This window comes from Zingiber officinale, chromosome 3A (genome assembly GCF_018446385.1).
Source record: "Zingiber officinale cultivar Zhangliang chromosome 3A, Zo_v1.1, whole genome shotgun sequence".
Lineage (NCBI taxonomy): Eukaryota > Viridiplantae > Streptophyta > Magnoliopsida > Zingiberales > Zingiberaceae > Zingiber > Zingiber officinale.
The window spans coordinates 773,112-796,447 of record NC_055990.1 but is presented as its reverse complement, the minus strand read 5'-3'; the positions used below and the strand labels follow the sequence as shown (position 1 = coordinate 796,447).

The following is a 23,336-nucleotide window of genomic DNA, read 5'->3' as shown; positions in this document are numbered from 1 at the left end:
TCCATCGATCGATTCAGATGTTCCCAATCGATCGGTCGATCGATTGGGATTCGACCGTTGCGCAGGATGCAGGTGATGGACAGCTGCGATGGAACGGTGCTGACGTGGCAATCAATTGGGGATGGATTGGATCGATTGGGAGCACTGTTTAAAGCCTTGGCGGAGTGTTTTCTTCGCAGATCTTTTGCGATTTGTTTCCTGCGAGCTTACTGCGATTCACAACGAGTTCTTCCGATCTTCACCGTCAGTTCTTGAAGGCTCTTGGGAGTGTTCTCTCAAGGTTCAAGAGGCAACAACAAGCAACAAGTAAACAAGAAGTAGTGTTTTCATTTGTATCTTGTACTCTCTTCTTGTATTTTTGTTTGTGTTGTTGTGTGAGTTTGTACGAGACTTCTCTACCTCCGGCTGTGACCGAGAAGGAGGTTTTCATAGTGGAGATAGCGTGTTATGTGTGAATCCTTGGATTAGTCACCTCATCTTGAGGTGGATACCAAGTAAACCCTAGGTGTTAGCATTGTGTGTGTTGTATTTTATTTTCCGCTACATATCAAGACAAAGCAAGCACAAGTGCACGACGAGACGCTATTCACCCCCCTTTAGCGGGCACAAAGGTCCTAACAGTACTCAGGGGGAAGAGAGACAAATATCATAAAACAACAACAATAAGGATATTGTGCAAGTGGAGTTAGAAACTTATGATCTTAATGATGTTAGCTCAAAGAACATGGAACATCAGACTATAGCCATAGAGAGGACCAGACGTATAATCAAATTACCTACTAGGTATGGTTTGGAGAACTTGATATCTTATGCACTTATCACTGGTAGTAGAGATCCTACTACTTTTCAAGAGGCAATACACAACTCAAAGAAAGGATAAGTGCAGGAGTAGTATAGTTGAGGAGATAGAGTCATTACATAAGAACCAAATATAAAATTTAGTGGAGTTTCTTGAAGGGAAGAGGGTCATAGGATGTAAGTGAATGTACAAGAAGAAAGAAGAATTTTCAAAAAAGGAGGAGAAGTTCAAGGCTTGGATAGTAGCAAAAGGTTACTCAATGTTAAAGAGGATTGACTATGGTGAGATATTTTCTCCGGTGATCAGACATACATCTATCAAGGGAATATTGGCCTTTGGTAGGATATCATGATTTATAGTTGGAAAAAATGAATGTGAAGACAACGTTTCTTCATGGTGATTCGAAGGAGCAGATTTAATGTCACAACCATATGATTTTAGCCAGTCAAGCCAGGAGCACTTAGTTTGTAAATTAAAGAAGTCACTTTATGGGCTAAAGCAATCTTCATAACAGTGGTACAAGCATTTTGACTCCTACATGGTTTAGAACAGATACATGAGATGTGAGTATGATTGTTGTATTTATGTGAGGAGCCTTGACAACGATTCATTTATGTTCTTGCTACTTTATGTTGATAATATGTTGATTGTTACGAAGAGTTTGACTTAGATCAATAAGTTAAAGAAGTTAATGAGTAAGGATTTTGACATGAAGAATTTGGATGTAGCCAAGAAGATTCTTGGGATAGAAATACATAGAAACAAAGTCTTTGGAAGATTATTGCTATCTCAACATAGTTATGTTGAGAAGGTGTTGGACAAATTCAACATGGATAGTGCGAAGTCTGTAAGTACACATTTGTTGCATCATTTCAAATTATCTCTTGCATAGTGCCCAAGGATGGATAAAGAGATCAAGACATGTCAAAGATTCCCTATATCAGTGCAGTTAGTTGTTTGATGTATGTCATAGTTTACACAAGATCTAATTTGGTACAAGCGATTAATATGATGAGCATGTTTCATGCAAATCATGGTCGACAACATTAGGATACAGTCAACTGGATTTTCAAATACTTGAGGATTATTACAGACATTGAGTTCAATAGATAATAGGGTGATTTTTAGTTACAAAAAATATAGATATAGATTATGCAGGAGATATAGATGACATAATATTTACTATAGGGTATGTTTTCACTATTGCAGGAGAACCTATTTGTTATAAGTCTATGATACAACCTATATTTACATTGTCTACTACTGAGTTAGAATATATATATGACAATAGTTAAAGTAGCTAAGGAAATGTTGTAGTTTATAAGGTTGGTTAGAAAACTGGTGTTTAACAAGGAGGAGTCAAGTTGTACTGTGATAGCTAGAGTGCATTCTATTTGACGAAGAATCAGGTGTATCATGTAAAGATCAAACACATTGATATGAGGTTTCACAAGATAAGAGAGCCAATTTTTTCCATAGAAATACTACTTGAGAAGGTTCACACTTTTAAAAACGTTGCAGATATGTTGACAAAGTTAGTTATCATAGAAAAGTTCAAACATTATTTGAACTTGATCAATTTCTCTAGTTGCTAGAGGGAGGAGGCCCAAACTCGATGTTCTAGGAGGAGTTCTTCCTGGATGCTCATAGTTCTCCAAAGGGATAGATACTCGCCAAGGTAGAAATTGTTAGGGATAATTTATATTTGTCCATCACAGAACACGGTCGTGCTCGAAGGTATGACCAGGTCGTGTCTACTTTTGAGGTACAAGGCACGATCATTAAAGGTGAGTAAAAATTTAATTAAACTAAACAAACCGACCGAATTTTAAAATTCAGTTTAGTTTTTTCGATATTTCATTTGTTTCAAAAAAAAATTAATTTTCTATTAATTCGATTTGATTTTGATTTTTAAATTTCTTATTTGATTAAATCGATTAAACTGAAATACAAAATGTCAAACCAATAAATCTCCATTGATGATTGTTAAAAAAAAATCGATTTTGGTTTCAATTAAATCAATTATTGTTAAAAAAATCAGTTAATTTGACCAAATTAATTAATATTTTCTCAGTTTGGTTTATTTATTTTTTATTAGAAAATTCGACCGATTCAGTTGATTTAAAAAATCTTAGTTTATTTAGTTTTGATTAATTCAGTTCGATTCGATTTTAATCGAATACTCACTCTTAACGGTCATGCCAACGAACACGGCATGGCTGTGTCTGGATCTACTTGCATGGGCATGACCTGACCATATCCGGATATGAAGGAATGGGCACCCCTATGACACAATATGACCATGCCCCATTTTGGGAAAGTTGGCACAATTGTGCCCAGGGGCATGGCTGGGCTAGGCCATGTGCTCGAGGCACCGAGAGTTCAGGGTTTTTTTTATTTACTTGATATTTTTGATTCAAAATATCATGTGTAACATGGACTTTGATCATTGGTTGTCTGAAGTAAGCGCATTGCCAAACTATGATAATTCATTATTTTTTTTTTCTCTTTAGATCCCTTTAGCATTGATATAAGTTATGTACTTTTGATAAGAAGGGGCACTATTTCTAATATAACATAGTATATTTAAATTGTTATAATTCCATTTTGTTTCTCGGATTACTTAGACCAAATCCATTAATGAAACCTTCATACATGGGGGTGTATGGTTCAAATTTATTAATCGTAATAGTAATAAATTTAATTAGTGGGTCAATAGGAATGAAAATTAAGATTATATTATCAATATTTGATTCAAATTCTAAATGCATATAATTATAGTTGATAATTGATTCTATTCGAAAGTCGATGATTTAAAAAGTTAGGGATGTAACGTTTCCGTTGATCGTCTGTAGACTCTACTCCAACCTGCAATATAGATTATGTCAGTGTCAAGTCAAGGAAGGAGTCCCGACATTGACCCTTCGACGTTCAAGTCAGTCATCTGCGATGAAATAGAAAGCGGAGCAATAAGAATGAGCAGTAGTGAGAACAGTATCTATCGCGTATTACGTACCTCCGTCGATGCTTAGACCCCCCTTTATATAAAGCTCCTGTAGCGAGTGTGCACGCTCTCCAAGACGGATACGCTTCCCCAAGTTTTTCTTGAAAAGACTTGTCAGTAAAGTGGTCCTGACACAGTACCTTAACATGCCAGACATATCTCTGAAGTGACAGTGAAAATTTCCACTGTACGATTTTCTAATTATCCATGCCCGGTGTCAGTAGCACTAACTTCCAAAAAGATGTCGATGGATATTAGAAGGAGTATACTGTTAGGCCGAGCGGGTTGGCCGCTCTATCAGAATTTCGCTACTCCTATGTCTCGTCCGCTCGGTCGGAACTTCACGACTCCTGTGCATGTGCCCGCTCGGTCGTAACTCCACTATTCCTGTGTCTCATCCGCTCGCTGCCAATGTCAAATCCTACAGCCTAGCCGAGCGGGGTAGCCGCTCAGCCCAACTTCTGCACTACATCATCTCCTCCTCCGTCTGGCGTCCAATACTCCATTGAACATCGGTCATTTGACACCTCCCCGTGTCAAAGACGGGATCGGAACGACTTTCTCCCCCCGGTCGGGGTATGCTCGCCCGACCGACCGACCGATGCTATCTGCATGTTGATCGCCTTCACATTGATCTTCACTGTGATCGTTATCCTCCGCGAGATAATCCCCTCCTTATCACTACATCAATAATATTTATTTCGAATAACATTGATAATCAAATAAATTTTTAATTTTACTTTTATTAGTTCATGTATTAAAAAAATTTTAAAAATATTTTTAAATTTTTAAATAATATAAATGTCATCTTAAAATTATCGATAAAAATATTTTATTTTTTTTCATTTTAGTATTCCACATCTTTTATTATTAATTAATTTATTTTTTTCCATTTCTCTTTTAAACCATTATTCTAACATTATAATTCAAATAAATAAATGCAACTCCCTTTTTAACCATTGTTAACCATCTTTTTAAGGACAAATTTTGATCCTTAAAAATAAAGAGAAAGAGCAACATGAAAAATGAATGATTGTCAAATTATAAAAATTCATTCCATCATTTATATTCTTATTCTCTTAATCTAAATATTAAGAGTAATAATTATTTATTTTCCCCTAAATCAAACGCCCCGGAAAATGAACGGCACCCAAATAAAGAAATTTGTATATATAATAAACGTGGCAGATCTCACCGAAGCCTAGGAATGATTTGGCAGCCTCTGAGCTCTTCGTTATGACACGCGTACAAGCCAGCAACGGCCGAGAGTTGATCACGGCTGCTGCCCTTCTTCCTCTCCTCTCCTCTCCTCTATAAAATGCCTACCAGCTTCATCAGATCACCAAACAGAAACAACTAAAGAAGAAGAAGCAGAAGAAGAAGAAGAAGTTTGTTCGAGTAAAAGATGTCGAGCACAGTCGGCCAGGTCATCAAATGCAAAGGTTTCTCCTTTCTCCCGCTAGATTCGATTCACTATTCTTGAACTCCTACACTTGTAAATCTCGCTGTGTGCTCAGCTGCGGTCGCATGGGAAGCCGGGAAGCCGTTGGTGATCGAGGAGGTGGAGGTGGCTCCTCCTCAGGCGCAAGAGGTTCGCCTCAAGATCCACTACACCTCTCTCTGCCACACCGATGTCTACTTCTGGGAAGCCAAGGTACAGAACAAGTATAAATATATACACACATTGCAGCCCATTAACAAATCTGTAGATTGATGTTTGCGGACATTTGTCTTGCAGGGTCAGACTCCTCTATTCCCTCGCATCTTCGGGCACGAGGCAGGAGGGTACGCACGCACGCTTGCTTAATTTCTCTCTTGCAATTCCATACAGATCCCATTCACTGATTGGCGGCTGGCTCTGTTTCATCCCTGTAGAATCGTGGAGAGTGTGGGAGAAGGCGTGACTGACCTCGCTCCGGGCGACCATGTCCTCCCCGTCTTCACCGGGGAATGCAGACAATGTGCTCACTGCAAGTCCCCCGACAGCAACATGTGCGATCTCCTCAGGATAAATCCTGACAGAGGCGTCATGATAGGTGATGGCCAAGCAAGATTCTCCAAAGACGGGAAGCCGATCTACCATTTCCTCGGAACCTCCACTTTCAGCCAGTACACCGTCGTTCACGTCGGCTGCGTCGCCAAAATTAACCCCTCCGCGCCGCTCGATAAAGCTTGTGTCGTCAGCTGTGGCATATCGACAGGTTACGGTGCTTGTGTCAATGTGGCAAAGCCTCCGAAGGGTTCATCAGTCGCTGTCTTCGGCCTCGGAGCTGTGGGACTTGCAGTCAGTGTCTTCTTCTTCCTATTATCTCACATTCGAATTTACTTCCACGAATAAAATTCACACAATTTATAGGCTGCTGAAGGGGCAAAGGCTTCGGGAGCATCAAGGATAATCGGTGTCGATCTCAATGCTAGTAGATTTGAGCTAGGTGAGATTATTTACCTTTGCCATTATATTTCACACGCATATTACTAAATCGATCTTTGATTTTTTTTTCTTTGACAGCTAAAAAGTTCGGTGTGACTGAGTTTGTGAATCCGGCGGATCACAAGAAACCAGTTCAAGAGGTCAGTTTCTGAATCGTGTAGTTGCGATGATCGCTTATCGTTTAATTCGCGACGTCCATCAGGTGATTGCTGAAATGACTAACGGGGGAGTCGACCGGAGCATCGAGTGCACCGGCAACGTGAAAGCCATGATCTCGGCGTTCGAATGCGTTCACGATGTATTCTTCTTCTTCTTGCGCTTCGATCTTGCGCGCGCTTTCCTCCGACATCTCGGAGAAATTAAGCATAAAAAAATTGAACTATGCAGGGCTGGGGCGTGGCCGTGCTCGTCGGGGTGCCGAACAAAGACGACGAGTTCAAGACGCATCCGATGAACTTCCTCAACGAAAGGACTCTGAAAGGGACGTTCTACGGCAACTACAAGCCTCGCACCGACATCCCGGGCGTCGTCGAGAAATACTTGAACAAGGTGAACGAATCAATGAGCCTATAAATAAACACGCTACTGATCGCTCTGTTTCATCGTCTGTTGGATGGGCTTGCAGGAATTGGAGTTGGAGAAATTCATAACGCACACGGTGCCCTTCTCCGACATCAACAAGGCTTTCGACTTGATGCTGAAAGGGGAAGGCCTCCGCTGCATCATTAAGATGGATGACTAGAGTCGGAGTCCCAGTTTGAATGTTTTCAAATAAAAATAATGTTTTCTATCTGATTGATAATAAGAGTGTCTTGATTGAGGCATAGAAGCCATTTCAGTAGTTCTATAAAATAATAATTTAATATCTGACTTAATTTCGCAGTATTTTCTTTGTTCTAACTTATAAATTTTCCTTATTTTAAAATAAATAAATTTGAACTATTTTTTTTCCCAAATATTTAATCATTATAATAATTGTAATAGTCCATCCCGCGTGAGATATTAAATGAGTAGGATCCTCTAATCCGTAATTTATAGATCAGAGGATGATCCACTCTACGAGGATGATTGATTTGGATGAAGTCCATCTTTAAATTGGTAGGATTCATCTAAATCAAGGGTCTACAATAATGGACCATCCTCTGGTTCGCAAATTGCGGACCAGAGGATTTGTTCTCGTATTAAAAGCCGAGCACATATGTCTTGGATTTTTTTTTTTATACAAGGAATGTGTCATTCGTATTTACGGTGGAATTACGATCGTGATTCATTTGGTTACAATTTGCAATTCCTTCTTGGGTTCATCGTCCTCACCCTATTATAATTTTTATTCTGAACGGACGGTCGGATGTCACCCGAAGACCTCCGATGATAGATAAATGACTAGGTTAATGGGCCGAGCGAGGATGTCCTCCGGACGGTCTTCGACGAGCATCTCGATCAAATTACAAGTACGAGTGGCAAGGAATGTGTCATTCGTATTTATGGTCGGATTACGATCGTGATTCATTTGGTTACAATTTGCAATTCTTTCTTGGGTTCATCGTCCTCACCCTATTATAATTTTTATTCTGAACGGACGGTCGGATGTCACCCGAAGACCTCCGATGATGGATAAATGACTAGGTTAATGGGCCGAGCGAGGATGTCCTCCGGACGGTCTTCGACAAGCACCTCCATCAAATTACAAATACGAATGGTTAATCCCTTAAATCATAAAAAATAGGATCTCCGGGCATCTCGATCAAATTACAAATACTAGTGGCTAATCCCTTAAATCATAAAAAGTAGTCCGGGAGTTCCTGCCTCTTAAACGCCGAGCCCCTCGACCAGTCGACCTTCCTCCGATCTTCTCCTCCTCCATTTCGCTGCAGTTTGTCGGTCTTCACTCTTCTTTGGTGTTCTGCAACAGATGGAGGTTTCTCCGGCGAATCGCCTCCCGGAAGCTGATTCCTTGCCCGACGGCTTCGTTGAGATTTCAGCGGACCTCTCTTCGCCGCCGACTCCCGACTACAAAGAGTCCTTCGTCGATCGCCAGCCACCGGACGAACAGTTCGTCGACCCGTATCTTCCGCCCTCCGGGTCAGGTGAGGAAGCCGTGTCTCCGGGTCTCCTGGTGAATGGTTCGGAGAAACTGATCGCATCTACGGGCCTTTCGGCGAAAAGGGACAGCGTCGGAGATTGTCCTAATTCGGAGGGCAGAGACGGGATTTCGGAGACAAAATCCGATAATGAGGCATCCGAGTCAAGCATACCGAAGAATGAGGTTTTGTTAGGTGCGGCAATTGAAGGAAACAGCCAAAGAGACAGCAAGAGTTCGGAAACAGGTGGGGAAAAAAAACATCCCTTTTTCACCGTATTATTTATTCTATTTTAGTTTTATACTATTATTACCTTCCTAGGATTCCATAAACATTACAGGTAAATCATGTTGTGAGTAGATGATGCTGATTTGTCAGATGGAACATTTCCACTTCAAAAATTCCACTGGAATGTGACGAATGAGGATGAGCTTTAGTGAATCTTGCCAGTAGACATCATGTAGGGGAAAGTTGATCTTTAAAAGGCTTGAGCTTGAACACATGGAACGCATAACAAATGCAAGCTTGTGTTAATTTGAGCCTGTAAGTTGCTGTTTGGTATTAGTTTGCAAGCTGAAATCAAGTAATAAGAAGGCCACAGAAGGGAAGCTCCTATGATTATCACAGCATAGCATTTAACGATGATGCACTGACCTCCATAACAACTTACTTTTGGAAGTTAGAGTATACAGATCAAATTCAAATTGATCATCTTATAGTTTAAGGGGAGCTTTTGTGCATCTCCTACTGCATTTCATCTCACATGTTGCTCATCATCAAGTCAACAGACAAAATATGTAGACCTTGCTCAACATCTTCCACATGTTGATCATCTTATAATGCCTTAAACTATCCTTTTATAAAGATAAGGATATATTGAAAAGATAAATGGAGCATACATTTTAGACCTTGAATTTGTTCCTACAGAAATAGAACATCAGCTGCGTAGAACTCGAGAACATTAAACTCGAGAACATTAAAGAATCTTAGAAATTTGCTAAACCATTTAGTTTACCTACATAATACTTTTTCACAAATCTCCATAAAAATTGACAGTTCCTTTCCAATCTTTAGAACTCAAATCTCATGCCAAATTTTTAGTTTTCCATTCAACCATTGAATGCTCTAGGTCTTTTCTGTGCTCATTTTTCATGCTTAGAATAAGTTCTTAATTTGTTTATAAAGATTAGGTTAGTCTCCAACTTTCTTCCTCGATTGAAAAGGACTTCACTCCAGAGATTGGCTTGAGAGATATCAATGTGAAAGATCTAGTGCAAAATCATGAAGCTCCTTGATTTTATTTCAAAATCTGATCTTGTCTCATTTAATGAGAACTTGTTGCAATGACCAGCAATATTAGATGCTCACTAAAAAGGGTCTCTACTGTCATTGTGGTTGGGAGAGTTAGAGCTTTGGGCTGGTCATTTCCAATAGGAATTTTAATTTTCAAGTATGCTCAAAAATGAAGGTGATCCTTGGTGCAACGGTAAGTTGCTGCCATATGACCTGGTGCTTACATATTTAAATCACGGAAAAAGACGGTGTACAATAGACCATTCCCTAGGACTCACATTGGTGGGAGCTTCGTGCACAAGACTGCCTTTTTTAAGTATTCTAAAAAAATCGTGGTAAGTAGTTAAATATTTCATGTTGAGAATGAAACTAATATTCATATCAACAGGTAAATCAAACCTCTTTGCATTGATTCTCAGTATTTGGGTGATGGGAAAAAGGACTACCGACTTAGACATGAAGTTTTTTAATGGACTTTCAGGAATCTCTTTGAGTAAATGCATAACATGACTCATCATCAATATGAGATTTTTTTTATTATTTAGTTGGCATTAGGTATCCAGTTTATGCTGACTAATTATGGGGTGACAAGCCCGACCCTACGGAAATTTTCCATCGGCTACTAGGATAAATCAGAAAGCGCTTGCAGCGGACAATCCATCAACCCAACATTCTTAGGTCAACAACCCATTAAGGAAAATTCATCCGTTAATTCGTTGAAGGGACTCGATCCTTAAATGTCTAGGAAATTGAGAAGGCGCCATCCGCTGCACCCTTGCCTTGAGGGCATCATTATGAGATTCTTGATCCTTAAGAATAATGATGTGATCATTATTCAGGCAAATTTTCTCTGCCTTTCTTTTGCAATTCATGAATACGTTGCCAAAGGAACTTACTCAGATATACTATAGTTAGGTGGAAACATACTCAAGTGACAAGTCAATGGAAGTGCAAGGAGCATAGCCAAGCACAAGTATGCACAGTTTATTTTAAGTGTTCTAGTTGATATAATGATCATAGGCAAATTATAAATTGTCCAACTGAGCATTTAGGAAGATTACCGAAAGAAATATTCGTGACTTTAGTTTGAGAATTTAGGGTGAACTTAGTCTTGTGGTAAATTTTTTCCACACCGTTTTCTATAAAAATTAACAAAGCTTAATTTTGTTTGAAACCATAGTGTAAGGTAGACTCGATGTAATTTAGCTATTTTGGAAGAATAGCTTGGCAATGTATGAGGCACTAACGTTTCCTATAAAAATTAACAAAACTGAATTCTGTTTGAAACCATAGTGTAAGGTAGACTCGATGTAAATTAGCTATTTTGGAAGAATAGCTTGGCGCACTAAGGGATTGGTGGGTTTAGTGAAGAGAATAAAGTGGGCCATTTTGGAGGATAGATCAACAACTGCAAGATTGGAATAATGTCCACCAGCTACAATATGCTTACTTCGGTAGGGGTGTAAATGAACCAAACCGCTCGCGAGCTATTCGAAGCTCGATTCGATAAAAACTCGTTTGAGCTCGTTTAATGAGGCTCGTTAAGATAAACAAACCAAGCTCAAGCTTCGTAATATTCGACTTGTTAGCTCGTGAACACGTTTGTTAAGCTCATTAAGCAACTTTTAAATAAAAAAATAATAGTTTTGATATTGAATTTATAGATTTTACACTCTACTTATGAAAAATATAGATAAATATATTAAATTTATTTATTAGAATAAAATTATAAAATTTAATAATATTATTATAATTTTCTCTAAATATATAATTTAGTTTTTAATGAATATTTAAATTTATGATTTACATTTATTAAGCTCGTTTAGGCTCGATAAAAGCTCGAATAAGCTCGTGAGCCATGAATATATTCGTTAAATACAGCTTGAGCTCGGCTCGATTATAAACGAGCCAAACTCAAACATTCAAGAGTTCGGCTCGGCTCGGCTCGATTACACTCCTATACTTCGGTGACCAACACAACTCGAGATTTTAATTCATGGATTATATTTTTAAATTTTTTTTTAAAGGGATATTGCACATAGATGATCTTAAGTGGATTTGTGCGAACGTCAACATTGATACAGTAGAATTATGGTTGGCAGTGGGAATGGCAACAATGAGAACAAGGTTGACTCTAATACCATTTGATGCCACATGAGCTGAGTACCAGTCTTATTCAGTAGTCTTACGAGAGAGTAGAGAATATGCAGATGGAAATTGTGTCATTGCTTGAATGAAGTAAGTAATGGGCTCAGGCACTTTTTAGTCTCATAAGACTCAAACAAAGAAAACTTGATGTATAAAAAGTTTTAAAATAAAAAAATAAAATCGAGTTGAAATATAATATAATTATACTTTAGATTTTACACCAATTTATTTTAAAGTAGTCTATTTGCATTAAAGAAAGTCTTGTTTGAACCTACTTCCATTATGATCTTTTCTACCTATGCAAAGAAACAAGTGTTTTGAGAAGTTGCAGTGTGTTTAGGAGAAATATTTTCACACTGCATATCAAGATTTGCATTAATGATATTTTATAGCATTTTTTTTTGAATTTTCTTATCATTTATATTTCCTACCATTTGTTGTCTTAATTTTTTCAATGGAAGTTGCACTAGCTATTCAAAGAAGATAACATTAACTTTACTTTTCACTTGGATTTTGCAGAAACAAAGGATAAGATGGAATTGCATCCGACAAGTCTAAAGGTTATATGTATACCAGGATATGCTTTTTGCTTAAAATTTATGATATTTGTAGATTTTAGAATAACTTGGAAAATTACATCAACAATATTATAGGCATACATTCAGAGTTCAATATGTTTAGATCTCATAGATAATTTGCATTGTACAGGCGGTGTATCTGCCTTTTCCTTTCTTCTTTCAGTCTTTGATTTTGTGAGTCTTTCACTATGATTGGCTTATTGCCTAATAGTTGAATTCCTTTTTGTTAAAATATTTTTTTATTTGCTACATCTGTTACAATGAGATTAATTGCATTCTCTACCTTTTATATTTCACTTTCAATTGTTTCTTTAAATAGGAGTAGACATTTGTTTTTGACTAACAGTTGCTACATTGATACGGTTTATCTTTGAGTGGATGAAATTGCTTAAATTGATTTTGATGTATGTTGCGTTAATATGGATATGACCTATCTCTAAATGGATTACAAATTGCTTGTTGCCATCATCATGTCAAACATGCTTTTTGCAATCAATTTTGTTTTCTAAAAAATGAAAACTGAAAATTAGAAAAAAAATTCAGTTTTCAAATGGACCACCCTAAACTTTTCTTTTCTTTTTTAAATAAGAAGATTCAACTTTCATTTACTTTTTGGTTATTTCCCTACTTTAAGACACACAAAGGCTTATTTTAGGTTCACAATTATCATATTTTCAATCCTACTATATACTGCTTAACTAGTTGGTTTCTTTCCAAGTTATATTTATCTGTTGAAATCCTTTAGAAATAAGTTTTTTTTTTTGAGTAAATGGCTGTGGGTTTTTAGAATTCATCTCTATTTCTTTTATGATATGTACTCTTAGATCCACATTAGTTTGTCTAATGAACCATTTATGTTTGTTTTTTGCACAACTTTCCGAGCGTCTCATCGCCAAACTTAGTTCTCTAGCTACTTTTTGCACTTTTTTCCCGGTTTGCAAATATGCACTCACTTGTTTCAATAATCTTAAATGAATATATAGTTGCTATTTCTAACTATTTATCCACCAAATTTTGTTGATTATTAGTATTTGTTTGGTACCACTATATGGATTAAATGGCTAAATGTCCGATGGAGGCCAGAATCTACAGATATTGCTTGCTTTCACATGGCATCTACAATTGTTTAAATGATTGTATAAGTTGCAACATGTCTTGTACATAATTTGGATATAAGAATGATGCTTTGTTTTTTTGGTAATTTTCTTTGACCTTCTGAAGCTTTTCGATTCTTAGCACTACCTATGGTCTAATTACTGTCTTCTGTTGGGTGGTATTTCAGGAAAGCAGTGAAACAAAACGTAAAACTGTAAAGCGTAACACAAAGTCTGATAAAGAGCTGCTAGAATTTACTTTGAAGTATCAAAAAGTTGTAGCAGAAAGAGATGCAGGTGAGCTAATGGACAAATTTATTTAACTTTAGTATGGCTGTCCATAAATCGAAAACCTTGTTTTTATGAAAGCTCCACTTCCATTCTCATGATAGTTTTTGTTGGTATCTTATTTATATCAGTTTGTTTGATAACCAAATCAGTGAATTACCATCTTGGTTCGAGTCCGAGTGGCAGCATACTATCCTATCAAACAAATCTTCTAAAATAGACACACTGGATCATATGCAACGGGTCCTGTAATGTATTCAATTTTTTATTTGTGAAATCCAAATGCATGAAGCTGTCATTCAATTGTCATCTAATCTCTTTTAACTGAGTTTGATGATCAAAATTTTAATTCACATAAGTGTATCTACTAACAATTGCAAATATCGATTCAAACAATCAATAAATAAATAGGTTACACAAGCACGGTGACCAGAATAATAATGTATGCCTGATGATCAAACAAATAAGCAATAAACAAGTAAAATATACATTGCTTGATCACAAGTATAAGAAATTAAACAGGGTGAATAAACACGTAAGCAATAAGCATTTCATTTCTAATAAATAAGTAAAATATAGTAGCATTCACGGATACAAGAAACTAAACATGGTGATCAGACAAGTAAGAAATAACCATTTTATCCTCCTAAACTTACACATGTCTTCTTATAGATTGAAACATTTGTGCTCTTTCCCTTTTTAAATGAGATATGATATGAAAACCATGAAATTTTCAAAAAAAAAAAAAAACATGAAAATAAGTCAAACAAAATAAATATCAGCTCTTTTGGATTTTTATTCAAATATACAAATATATAAGACATGTATTTATTTATGATAATATTTATCTATATTATTATTGACATCTTTTACATTTTCTATTTCTAACTTATCCTGATATGGTAAAAATGAGAAGATAATATAAGTTTCATTTATTTGATTGATGTTTTAACTAAATTGTAATGAAAATCTTTTTGTTTATAATGGTAAAATTTTGTGGTTCAATCTTGACTCGAGCCTGACAATTTTTTTAAAAAATAAGTTAGCTTAAACGTATTTTATAAGCTCAATAAGATAATCAAACAAGCTTGCCAATAGTCAAGTATGATTTGGCTAGGTTCCTTTATGGCCCTATTTGTTACTAATCATCTCCTTATGGGAAGTCCTTATTCTGGAGTAGGGATTTTTTTTTTGAATAAATTAGCTTAAACATGTTTTATAAGCTTGATAAGACAATGAAACTAGTTTTGCCCACACTCAATCATCTTCGAGAGGGAAGTCCTTATTCTGTATTACTCAAGTGTGGGAATATTGACTTAAAGTATTGTTCTATGCTCTTTCATGGTTAAATCACTTTTTTCTTGCAGCAATCTCTGTTCGTGAGAGGCTTGAGTCACTTTGCAGGGAGTTGCAACGTCAGAATAAAATGCTGATGGTGCATTTCATATCTAGAATAAGATATTTAACTATTGTTTTATTTGTGTGCATTTCATATCTAGAATAAGATATTTAACTATTGTTTTATTTGTGTAACTGGGCTTTTTCCCTGATATGATTTTCTTTGTTAGGATGAATGTCAAAGAGTATCCACTGAAGGACAGAACATGAGACAAGATTTATCTACAAAGTTCAGTGATGCAATTAAGGTATAAATGCTATTTAATGGCTATGATAATTTATCTTCAAAGGTCTTTGGTTTTCTAGATCTCATGTCATTTATCTTAGTTTTAGAGTTGAGTCCTGAGGTCACCTCCTATCAAACACTTGTAGTCCAACTAATTTTTGTTAGAACTAGAAATCTAAAGGAATAATATACTTACGAGAAAAAATTGCTTACTGCTGAACATAAACAACAGTTCGAAGTGGAAGGAACTTAATATAAATTCTAATACAACAGTAAGAAACTGATGCAAAATGCCATAGCTAGTAGCATTTTTTTTTCTTTTGAGCCTTGTGTATTTTAGGATTTCTTACATTAAACCAACTGACCATCTCAGACACAGTACTTTTTGATCCTATGAACAGTAGTCCCTGTTGCTGCCTGTGTCTTTTCTTTTGCTTTTGCATTGCCATTTTTTTTTTTTTTTGAAGTATGACACTGAAACTTGGACTGTATAATAACTACTGAATGTGCTGCTTCAGAATTGGGTGATTGATTGTGAGACATACTTCTTTAGCAGAATGTAGCTATAGTCTAATGATCATTTCTACAACCGTGCACTTTTTAGATGATAAAATTTTTGTACTTTTATTTTCATGCAAGAGATTGATTGATTAATTAACACTCTTATATTAGGATATCAGCCACAAGCTTGAGGTGCAAAAGGATGATTGCCTTTCTCAGCTCAATGAAAATGAGATGTAAGATTGTTGAAGATTCTTCTGCAGATATATTTAAACAAGGATATCTTGTAATGATTAAAATTGATAATGGGCTTCCTTTTTAGATGCATAACTCACTACCACTTACAATGCCTGTATTTTTCTTTAAAATGATGCATTTAAGGGCAACTTGAAAAGCTCGGTTGTGTAGTTCTATTGCGGCAGCTAGCAAAAAACATTTCATGGGGTGTGCTTATTTTTTATTTCTTGGTGCATTTTCATTATTTAACAGGAATTGTTTGATGTAGTGTAGTAGACTCTGATTGTTCTCTATTCAAGAATTTGTTTAGGAAATTCATATCATCCATGCATAGTGTTTAGATCTAAGATTACTACTCTTTTGTGTTTTGTAGTAGCTGTTCGATGTAGCTAAGATTCAAAATATGGAATAAAAAGTGTTTTAATCTAAGATTACAATTCTTCTATTCTTTAGCAGTAGCATATTATTCCATAAAATGAAGATCCAAAATAGAGAATAAAGTCAAACTTGGTCCACTTTATCCCTTTTCATGGCCACATCTTTACAGCTAAGAAATGAAAAATTTTCTCCTTTTTTTATATGAACCAAATGTTTCATTTCATCCCACAGAAAAATCTCAGATAATAAACTCTGGCTTCTAGGCCATCTCTAGCGATGAATCAACAATTCACAATTCTTTTCTTGCCTATTCTTGATGAACCAACATGTATACATGGATGTAGGAGTATTCATCTAAGAAATAATAAGCACCTTTTGACATCTCTTCATTCACAAAGAATTCTCCCTTAAATGATCTGATCTGATAAGGAAATCACAATTCAGTGGGCCTTTTAATATTAATTGGATAGATTGGTTTAAGGGTGCCACATTTAGGAGGCCAAACCATGTGATCGAATAAATCCTCCATTTGTTGCACGCCAATGTCCTCTTTCTCTTTGTCTTGATTTTATTTGAACTTCAATTCTTATTATTCATATTTTGAAACATATCTAATTGATTCTTTGACTTGGATTTCAAAGTGTGTGTGTGTATATATATATATATATATATATATATATATTCTCTCACATGTATTAGTTAATCAGATAATTGACTACTTAGGCAACATATTGATTAAGGATGGCCTTGTCGCCATGCTTATGTGATGAAAATTACATTATCAACTTTTGTATGCTTAAAATGCTTATGTTTTTGTTAAATCCAGTTTCTATATATTCATTTCAACTTATTTTCCATTTTATTGCCTTCATGCCAAATGATGACCTTTCCATTTGTTTTGTAGTGGTAGTTTTCCTGAATGATGAATTTCTTTCCTTCTTTAGGCTGAGAAATAAGTTAAAGCTCCTTGCTGATCAGTATGCTCTGTCTGAGCAACACTTTGGTCAAAAGGTAAGGTCTACAAGGTAGAATCTTAGCAACTTTGTTTGTATAGAGCTATTTTTGACTTTTATGCTCACTGCTCTTACCTCATGTACTGAACTATGAGCATACAGTTACAGCAGAAGGCATTAGAACTTCAGCTCGCTGATCTGAAACTTCAGCAACAGGATGAGAAGTCAGCTAAGGAACAAACACAGATCCAGTTATATGCTGAACAGGTTTCACAGCTTTTGACAACAGAGAAAAATTTAAGATTACAACTAGCAGCTGATGAAGAGAGGTTTCAGCAGTTCCAGGTTTTTGTCTGTTTATGTTGCACTACCTGTGAGGCAATTTTTGGATTCTATACAGATTAATTTTCCAATTATTATAAGGTTAAAGCTAGAGTTGACTTGGCACAGGGATTCAAGTGCCAATTGTGCCAGTCAATATTCCAATGAATTATTCCACCTTGCCAAAAAACTGACCAATCCCATTAAATGTCAACTTTACAGAGCACACTATTTGGTCAGTGCTTTTGCATTGGCCAAACACATGACGGATTATCCTAGCAGTAAGAGGTGCAATTGCTTGGCGGTGAAACACACAAGATCACAAGATAGAAGGCATGGAGTTTAGTAAATCTAGCAAATAGCAACACAGTTGTAACGTACCAACACATGTTAGGATGACCACTAAAGCTGGGAGTGACATGAAGACTTGTATCATATTACAATCTCTTTCTATTGAAGTCAAGGAGCATGATGTCAACATGTATCCCAATCAACCACCTCAAGTTGTTAATATCTACTACTGCAAACCTTATTAATAATCACCGTCATCGACTTAGATTCTTGGACTAGGAAGAACTCCACTCTACTCTTCCTCTCCACTGAAATTCAATATAAAAGTTTTATGAGGAGAGCACTTGGCCAGTTCCACCATCTTCATCTGTAGCTTGCAGAGAACTAGGCTTTCATTTCTTAATTTTACTTTGACAAATATTCCCATTTTAAGTCATCCTATCTAAGGTCAATTCTATTGGATACAATTAACTCTTGTGATATATATTTGGTGTATGTTTCTGTTTTTACAATTGTGATGCCAGGCAAGATAACAATTATCCCGCGGGCTGACAAAAAAGGAGTTTTGAGGAGAAGGCAAGAAGAGAAATTGCCGAAAATAAAGAGATCGAAAATAAAGAGAAACTATCGTCCTCAAGCTTTTCTAACAAGGAAATTTTATTATATAATAGAGGCTAGTCCCTCGAATGACTAAACAGATACTTATATTCAGATGTTTATATATACTCTAGATCCTAAGACATAAAGAAAGGAAAGATGTACTAACAGAAAGGAAAATTTTCATAATAGACTCAATCCTAAAATCCCTAAACGGACTCAATACAAAAGACAAAAATTACCAAAAATACTCTAAATACAAAAAAACCAAAAAAAATAAAAATTACCAAAAATAATAATAAAAATCTTTGGGTCCTCCTGCATCAAATTGCAATTTTTGTAGATTTTGATTCCCTCAATTTGGTTGAAGCTGTAAGCAAGCCAAGCCTAGCCAAGCATTGTGGTGTTCAAACTTTTTTGATAAAGTAACCGAGGCAAGCTGAGTCGAGCCTAAAATGAACTAATATGTTAAAATTATTGTTCAAGCTTGGCTTGATTTCTTTTTTATGAGCTTGAGCTTGAGCTTAAGCTTGGTTTGAGCTTGACTTGAGCTTGGTTCGTTTAGATGTTATCGAGCTCTCAATTTAAACTTGTTTGATTGTTTGAAACTTTTATATTTTAAGTTTGGTTAATTAGTTATTGAGCTTGATAATACAAATTTATTTGTTTATTTTGAAAGTTTATTTATTTAGCAAGATGATGGGAGTTTTATTGATGAACATTGCTCACGAAGTTGTTCACGAACATTAACGAGCTGAACACATATGTGTTCAAGTATGTTCGTTTAGTTAAACGAATTGTTCAAGCTTGTTCATTTAATTGATCTTGTATATATTGAACGAACATAAACAAGCTCTTACCAAGCTGAACACCAGGCTTGTTCATGAACATTCGGTTCATTTACTGTCCTTGGTTCAATTGATATCATGATTTTTGGATTAACCCATCCTGGCATTGCCAACTATGCCATTGTCTATCTTTTTTTGTATTTTGTCCACTCAAATGTTCAGTTTTTTCATGATTATCAACTGTTTATTCATTTTGTTAAACTTTGTTCAATCAAGATAGTTTAATACTATTGAAATTTTATGCAGGATGCTTTGTCAAAAAGTAATGAGGTGTTTGAAGCATTTAAGCTGGAGATGGAAAAGGTCAGATTAACTACTAGTTGGTATTGCATGTGATCCTCTCCGAATCAAAGAAAACTAAGTGAACTTGCTGATTGTAACTTGAACTTTGATCAGATGACAAAATTAATAAAGGAACTTAAGAAAGAAAATGAGTTCTTGAAGGGCAAATGTGAGAAGTCAGATATAGCAATCGTGAAGCTCATTGAGGAGGTAAGGTCAATTTAACTTACTTTCGGCTCAAGTTTTATCCATGCACTTCAGATGGTCAATGTGATAACGTGGAAGACGTGTGTGATTTTTAGTTGTCTCAAGTGTTTGTTTTTGCTAAATTTGTTTCAAGTGCATACTAAATAATTATTTTGATAACGTGGAAGACGTGTCTGATAACATATCAACTATTTTTTCTTCATCAAGAGTGTTTTTAGTCGTCTCAAGTATTTAAATATTTTAAATGTCAGTAGCGATATTACTTTTAAAAAAAGCTTGATGGAGAAATAGGATTCATCTAGCTTATCCCAAATAATTGGGACAAACATTGTTGGTTTGAATTCATGAGAACATAATTTACTCTGTTACTAGATGCATGTCCATATCTTTGCGTGCATGTTTTTCGCGACTTGTCATTGTTCTCCTTTCACTACCTACTTATGTTTGTCGATTATGTGCTAATTGTTTTAATTTCTTTATGTTTCAAAAGCGTGAATTAATGAAGAAACAACTGGATAAAGTGAAAACCCAAAAAGAAAAGCTTGAATCTTTATGCCGGTCGCTGCAGTCAGAGAGGAAACACAATTTGGTCAAGGCTAACTCAGATCCTGTTGCCGCACAGGTATCTACATCCAGTGAAGATCCATAGCAACCCCTCAGGACTTGGTATCTATCGATTGTGATGAACCAGCGTTCTGTATCGCAAATGTGAGAGTTCTGCAAACACATAAGAAAAAGTAGCAGATCAGATTGTGTATCCCCTTTACAGGAAATATAATTTTCATGGACGAAGTAATCAAGTTAGGAAAGTCGTTTTAGAATTATGAGTACATTTCAAAGAGAGGGATACATGCAATATGACATGTGTTAAAAGTCAAAACAATAGATTAATCAAGCTTTTGTGAGGCATTAGAAGGTCTGTTGGAAGAAACTAGCTCGTCCATTTGCCCACACCACAATTTGTCACTCGTGCACACTTAGATTATTTTGTTTAAAATTTGGGTTGTTTATTCTATTGCCGCTCGTCAAGCATATATTGAAGTGTTGAATAGAGGTAATTAGTTGGAATTATACCTTTCTATTCAGAGCCAATTTGCATTGGACTCGGTGATTAGTTTGCCCTGTAAATAATTTTAAATTGAATTGAAATTTTATCAATGTCCTAATTGGGTTAGTCTATGTGGATTGCAGGTCCAAATGGGCGGGGTAGTTTGTGATGGACTTGGGTTGGCTGGCATATTAAGTAGAAAATTTTTTATTTCAAAATTTAAAATTAAAGTGAAGAATTAATGAAATTTAAAATTAAAGTAAAAAAGCTAATGGCTTTTGGGTTGACTCGTTCAATGTATAATTCAAATTTAAAAATTTAATTATATATATATATATATATATATTATTTATTAGTGGGTGCTAACTAGTAATTCACTTTGAATTTGATTGGGTTGGGTTGGTTATGCTCTATCTGTTGTTACACATATAGAATTTGAAAATTTATATTTGTTATGAGTGAAATCATAATCGTCAAATTTTTAATCTAAAAATTTCAACGTTTAAACTCATTTTAGGATCTTTTTTACTATTTTTTGATAATTTTTTTAAAAAATATTTAGAAGAATTTTAATATTTCTAGTATATTCTAGAGAGGATTTGTCTTTATTTGAATTAAAATTTCTTTTTAGGTAAAAATCTAATTTTTTTATTAATTTTAATTATTATAATTTCTTTTTTATTTAAGATTTAGATTATGATTTATATAAAAGTCATGTTCAAATATTAAAACAAATATTAAAAGATTAACCCTTAAATTTTAATAAAAATTTTCTTCTTAAACATTCCTCTTCTTATCTCCTTTTTTAATTTCTTTTCGTGTTGACGTTATCGGCACAATTTAGCAGATTTTTTTAAAGCGTGAACAGTCATAAATATCCATGTTTGCTTGCGTGGTCAAATATAAAAAAGTTGCATCTGCCGGTTGAGCAAAGCATGAAAATGTCCGCCCACACAAATTAATGCCCATGACATCTGTCCATATTCGACCACATACGACACACAGGGTCTATTTATCGTAAAAAAATAGTGCTTGGTCAAATCGTTAAACAATCCCTTAATTCAAACACTATTATAATTGGATTGCGTGGATCCAAATCCAACTAATAGCAGCTCATTAGAGCATCTATAATAGTATGAAATATTTCTCCTAAATAGTTGTGGTCTTCATTTTCATATATTTTTTTAATATTTTATTATTTAAATATTTTAATTTTTATAATGAAATATCTTACCATTTAAATATTTATGGATCCCACCAATCAAATATCTCACTCTCAAATATCTTCAACTTCACAATCAAACATCCCACCAATCAAATATTTATGGGTCCCATGATCATTTTATTAACTTACATATAATTTTATATTTAAATAAAATTAATATATATTTTTAATATATTTCGTCTATCATTTATTCATAAATATTTTTTTAGACAATTATTCAATATATTTATTTTAATATTAATATTTTTTTTAAATGAAAACAATACAACATCGGGCGTACACATTTTTAAAAAAACTACAATATAGTTCAAATATTTCACAAAATCAGAATTGAATAACTAAATATATTTCATATATAATATATTAATTATTTACTCATCACAATGACATGTTTAACAAATGTGTTCAACCAAATTTGGAGAATTGAATAAATCCCTAAAATAATGACCAGAATTTTTATCCATTTCTCTCCAAATTTTTGATAGGTAATGGGTATGGAAATAATGAAAAATAGATGAAAGAAAGAATATACATATAGGGAGAAATTGAACGTTACCCAACGTTTAAGTTTTCGAACGTTTAATTTTCCGAACGTTATTTTTTCGAACGTTAACGTTTGATTTGTTTTTTTATTTTAATGTTCAAAATTTAATTAAATTAAAAAAATAAAAAAATTAAAAGTCACGACACCCACCATTTTTGATGGACCCACCATATTTAATTAAAATAAAAAAATAAAAAAATTGAAAATAGTGGCAACCACCAAAATAGTGGGCACCACAAGGGCACATTTGTGCCCGGTAATTTCCATTCATCTCTCAAATATCCCCCACAATGAGGAATATGGGGAGGATATTTAGAGAAATATCTCCTCCAAATATCCTCTATTGGAGATGCTCTTACAGAAATGGGAGATGAGGATGAATTATCTCTTCCAAGTCTATGGCGATTTATTTTGATATAAATGGAACGTTGGATTGTCCACCATGCTGTCTTAATTAATTAATTAAAGAGAATAAGCCAATAGATTCTATGGCAACCAATTATTGGATATCTAGCTAAATTCGATTTTGAAAACTGATATGCTTAAGGAAAAAATCTCAATGAA

General features: G+C 35.0%; 2 protein-coding genes across 2 annotated transcripts; both read left to right on the top strand.

The window, feature by feature from the left end:
- The first annotated feature begins 5,103 nt into the window (after nt 1-5,103).
- LOC122050939 (alcohol dehydrogenase 3-like) lies at nt 5,104-7,058 on the top strand. Its single transcript, XM_042611817.1, has 9 exons — nt 5,104-5,245; nt 5,321-5,457; nt 5,542-5,588; nt 5,679-6,087; nt 6,160-6,235; nt 6,313-6,374; nt 6,437-6,532; nt 6,622-6,783; nt 6,860-7,058. Exons 1-9 carry the CDS (start codon nt 5,209-5,211, stop codon nt 6,974-6,976), a joined length of 1,143 nt encoding a protein of 380 aa, XP_042467751.1. The 5' UTR covers nt 5,104-5,208; the 3' UTR covers nt 6,977-7,058.
- Nucleotides 7,059-7,985: 927 nt separating this feature from the next.
- LOC122050938 (beta-taxilin-like) lies at nt 7,986-20,864 on the top strand. Its single transcript, XM_042611816.1, has 11 exons — nt 7,986-8,561; nt 12,276-12,316; nt 13,617-13,725; nt 15,084-15,151; nt 15,285-15,362; nt 16,013-16,077; nt 17,401-17,467; nt 17,572-17,754; nt 19,713-19,769; nt 19,863-19,958; nt 20,446-20,864. Exons 1-11 carry the CDS (start codon nt 8,147-8,149, stop codon nt 20,602-20,604), a joined length of 1,338 nt encoding a protein of 445 aa, XP_042467750.1. The 5' UTR covers nt 7,986-8,146; the 3' UTR covers nt 20,605-20,864.
- Nucleotides 20,865-23,336: the final 2,472 nt, after the last annotated feature.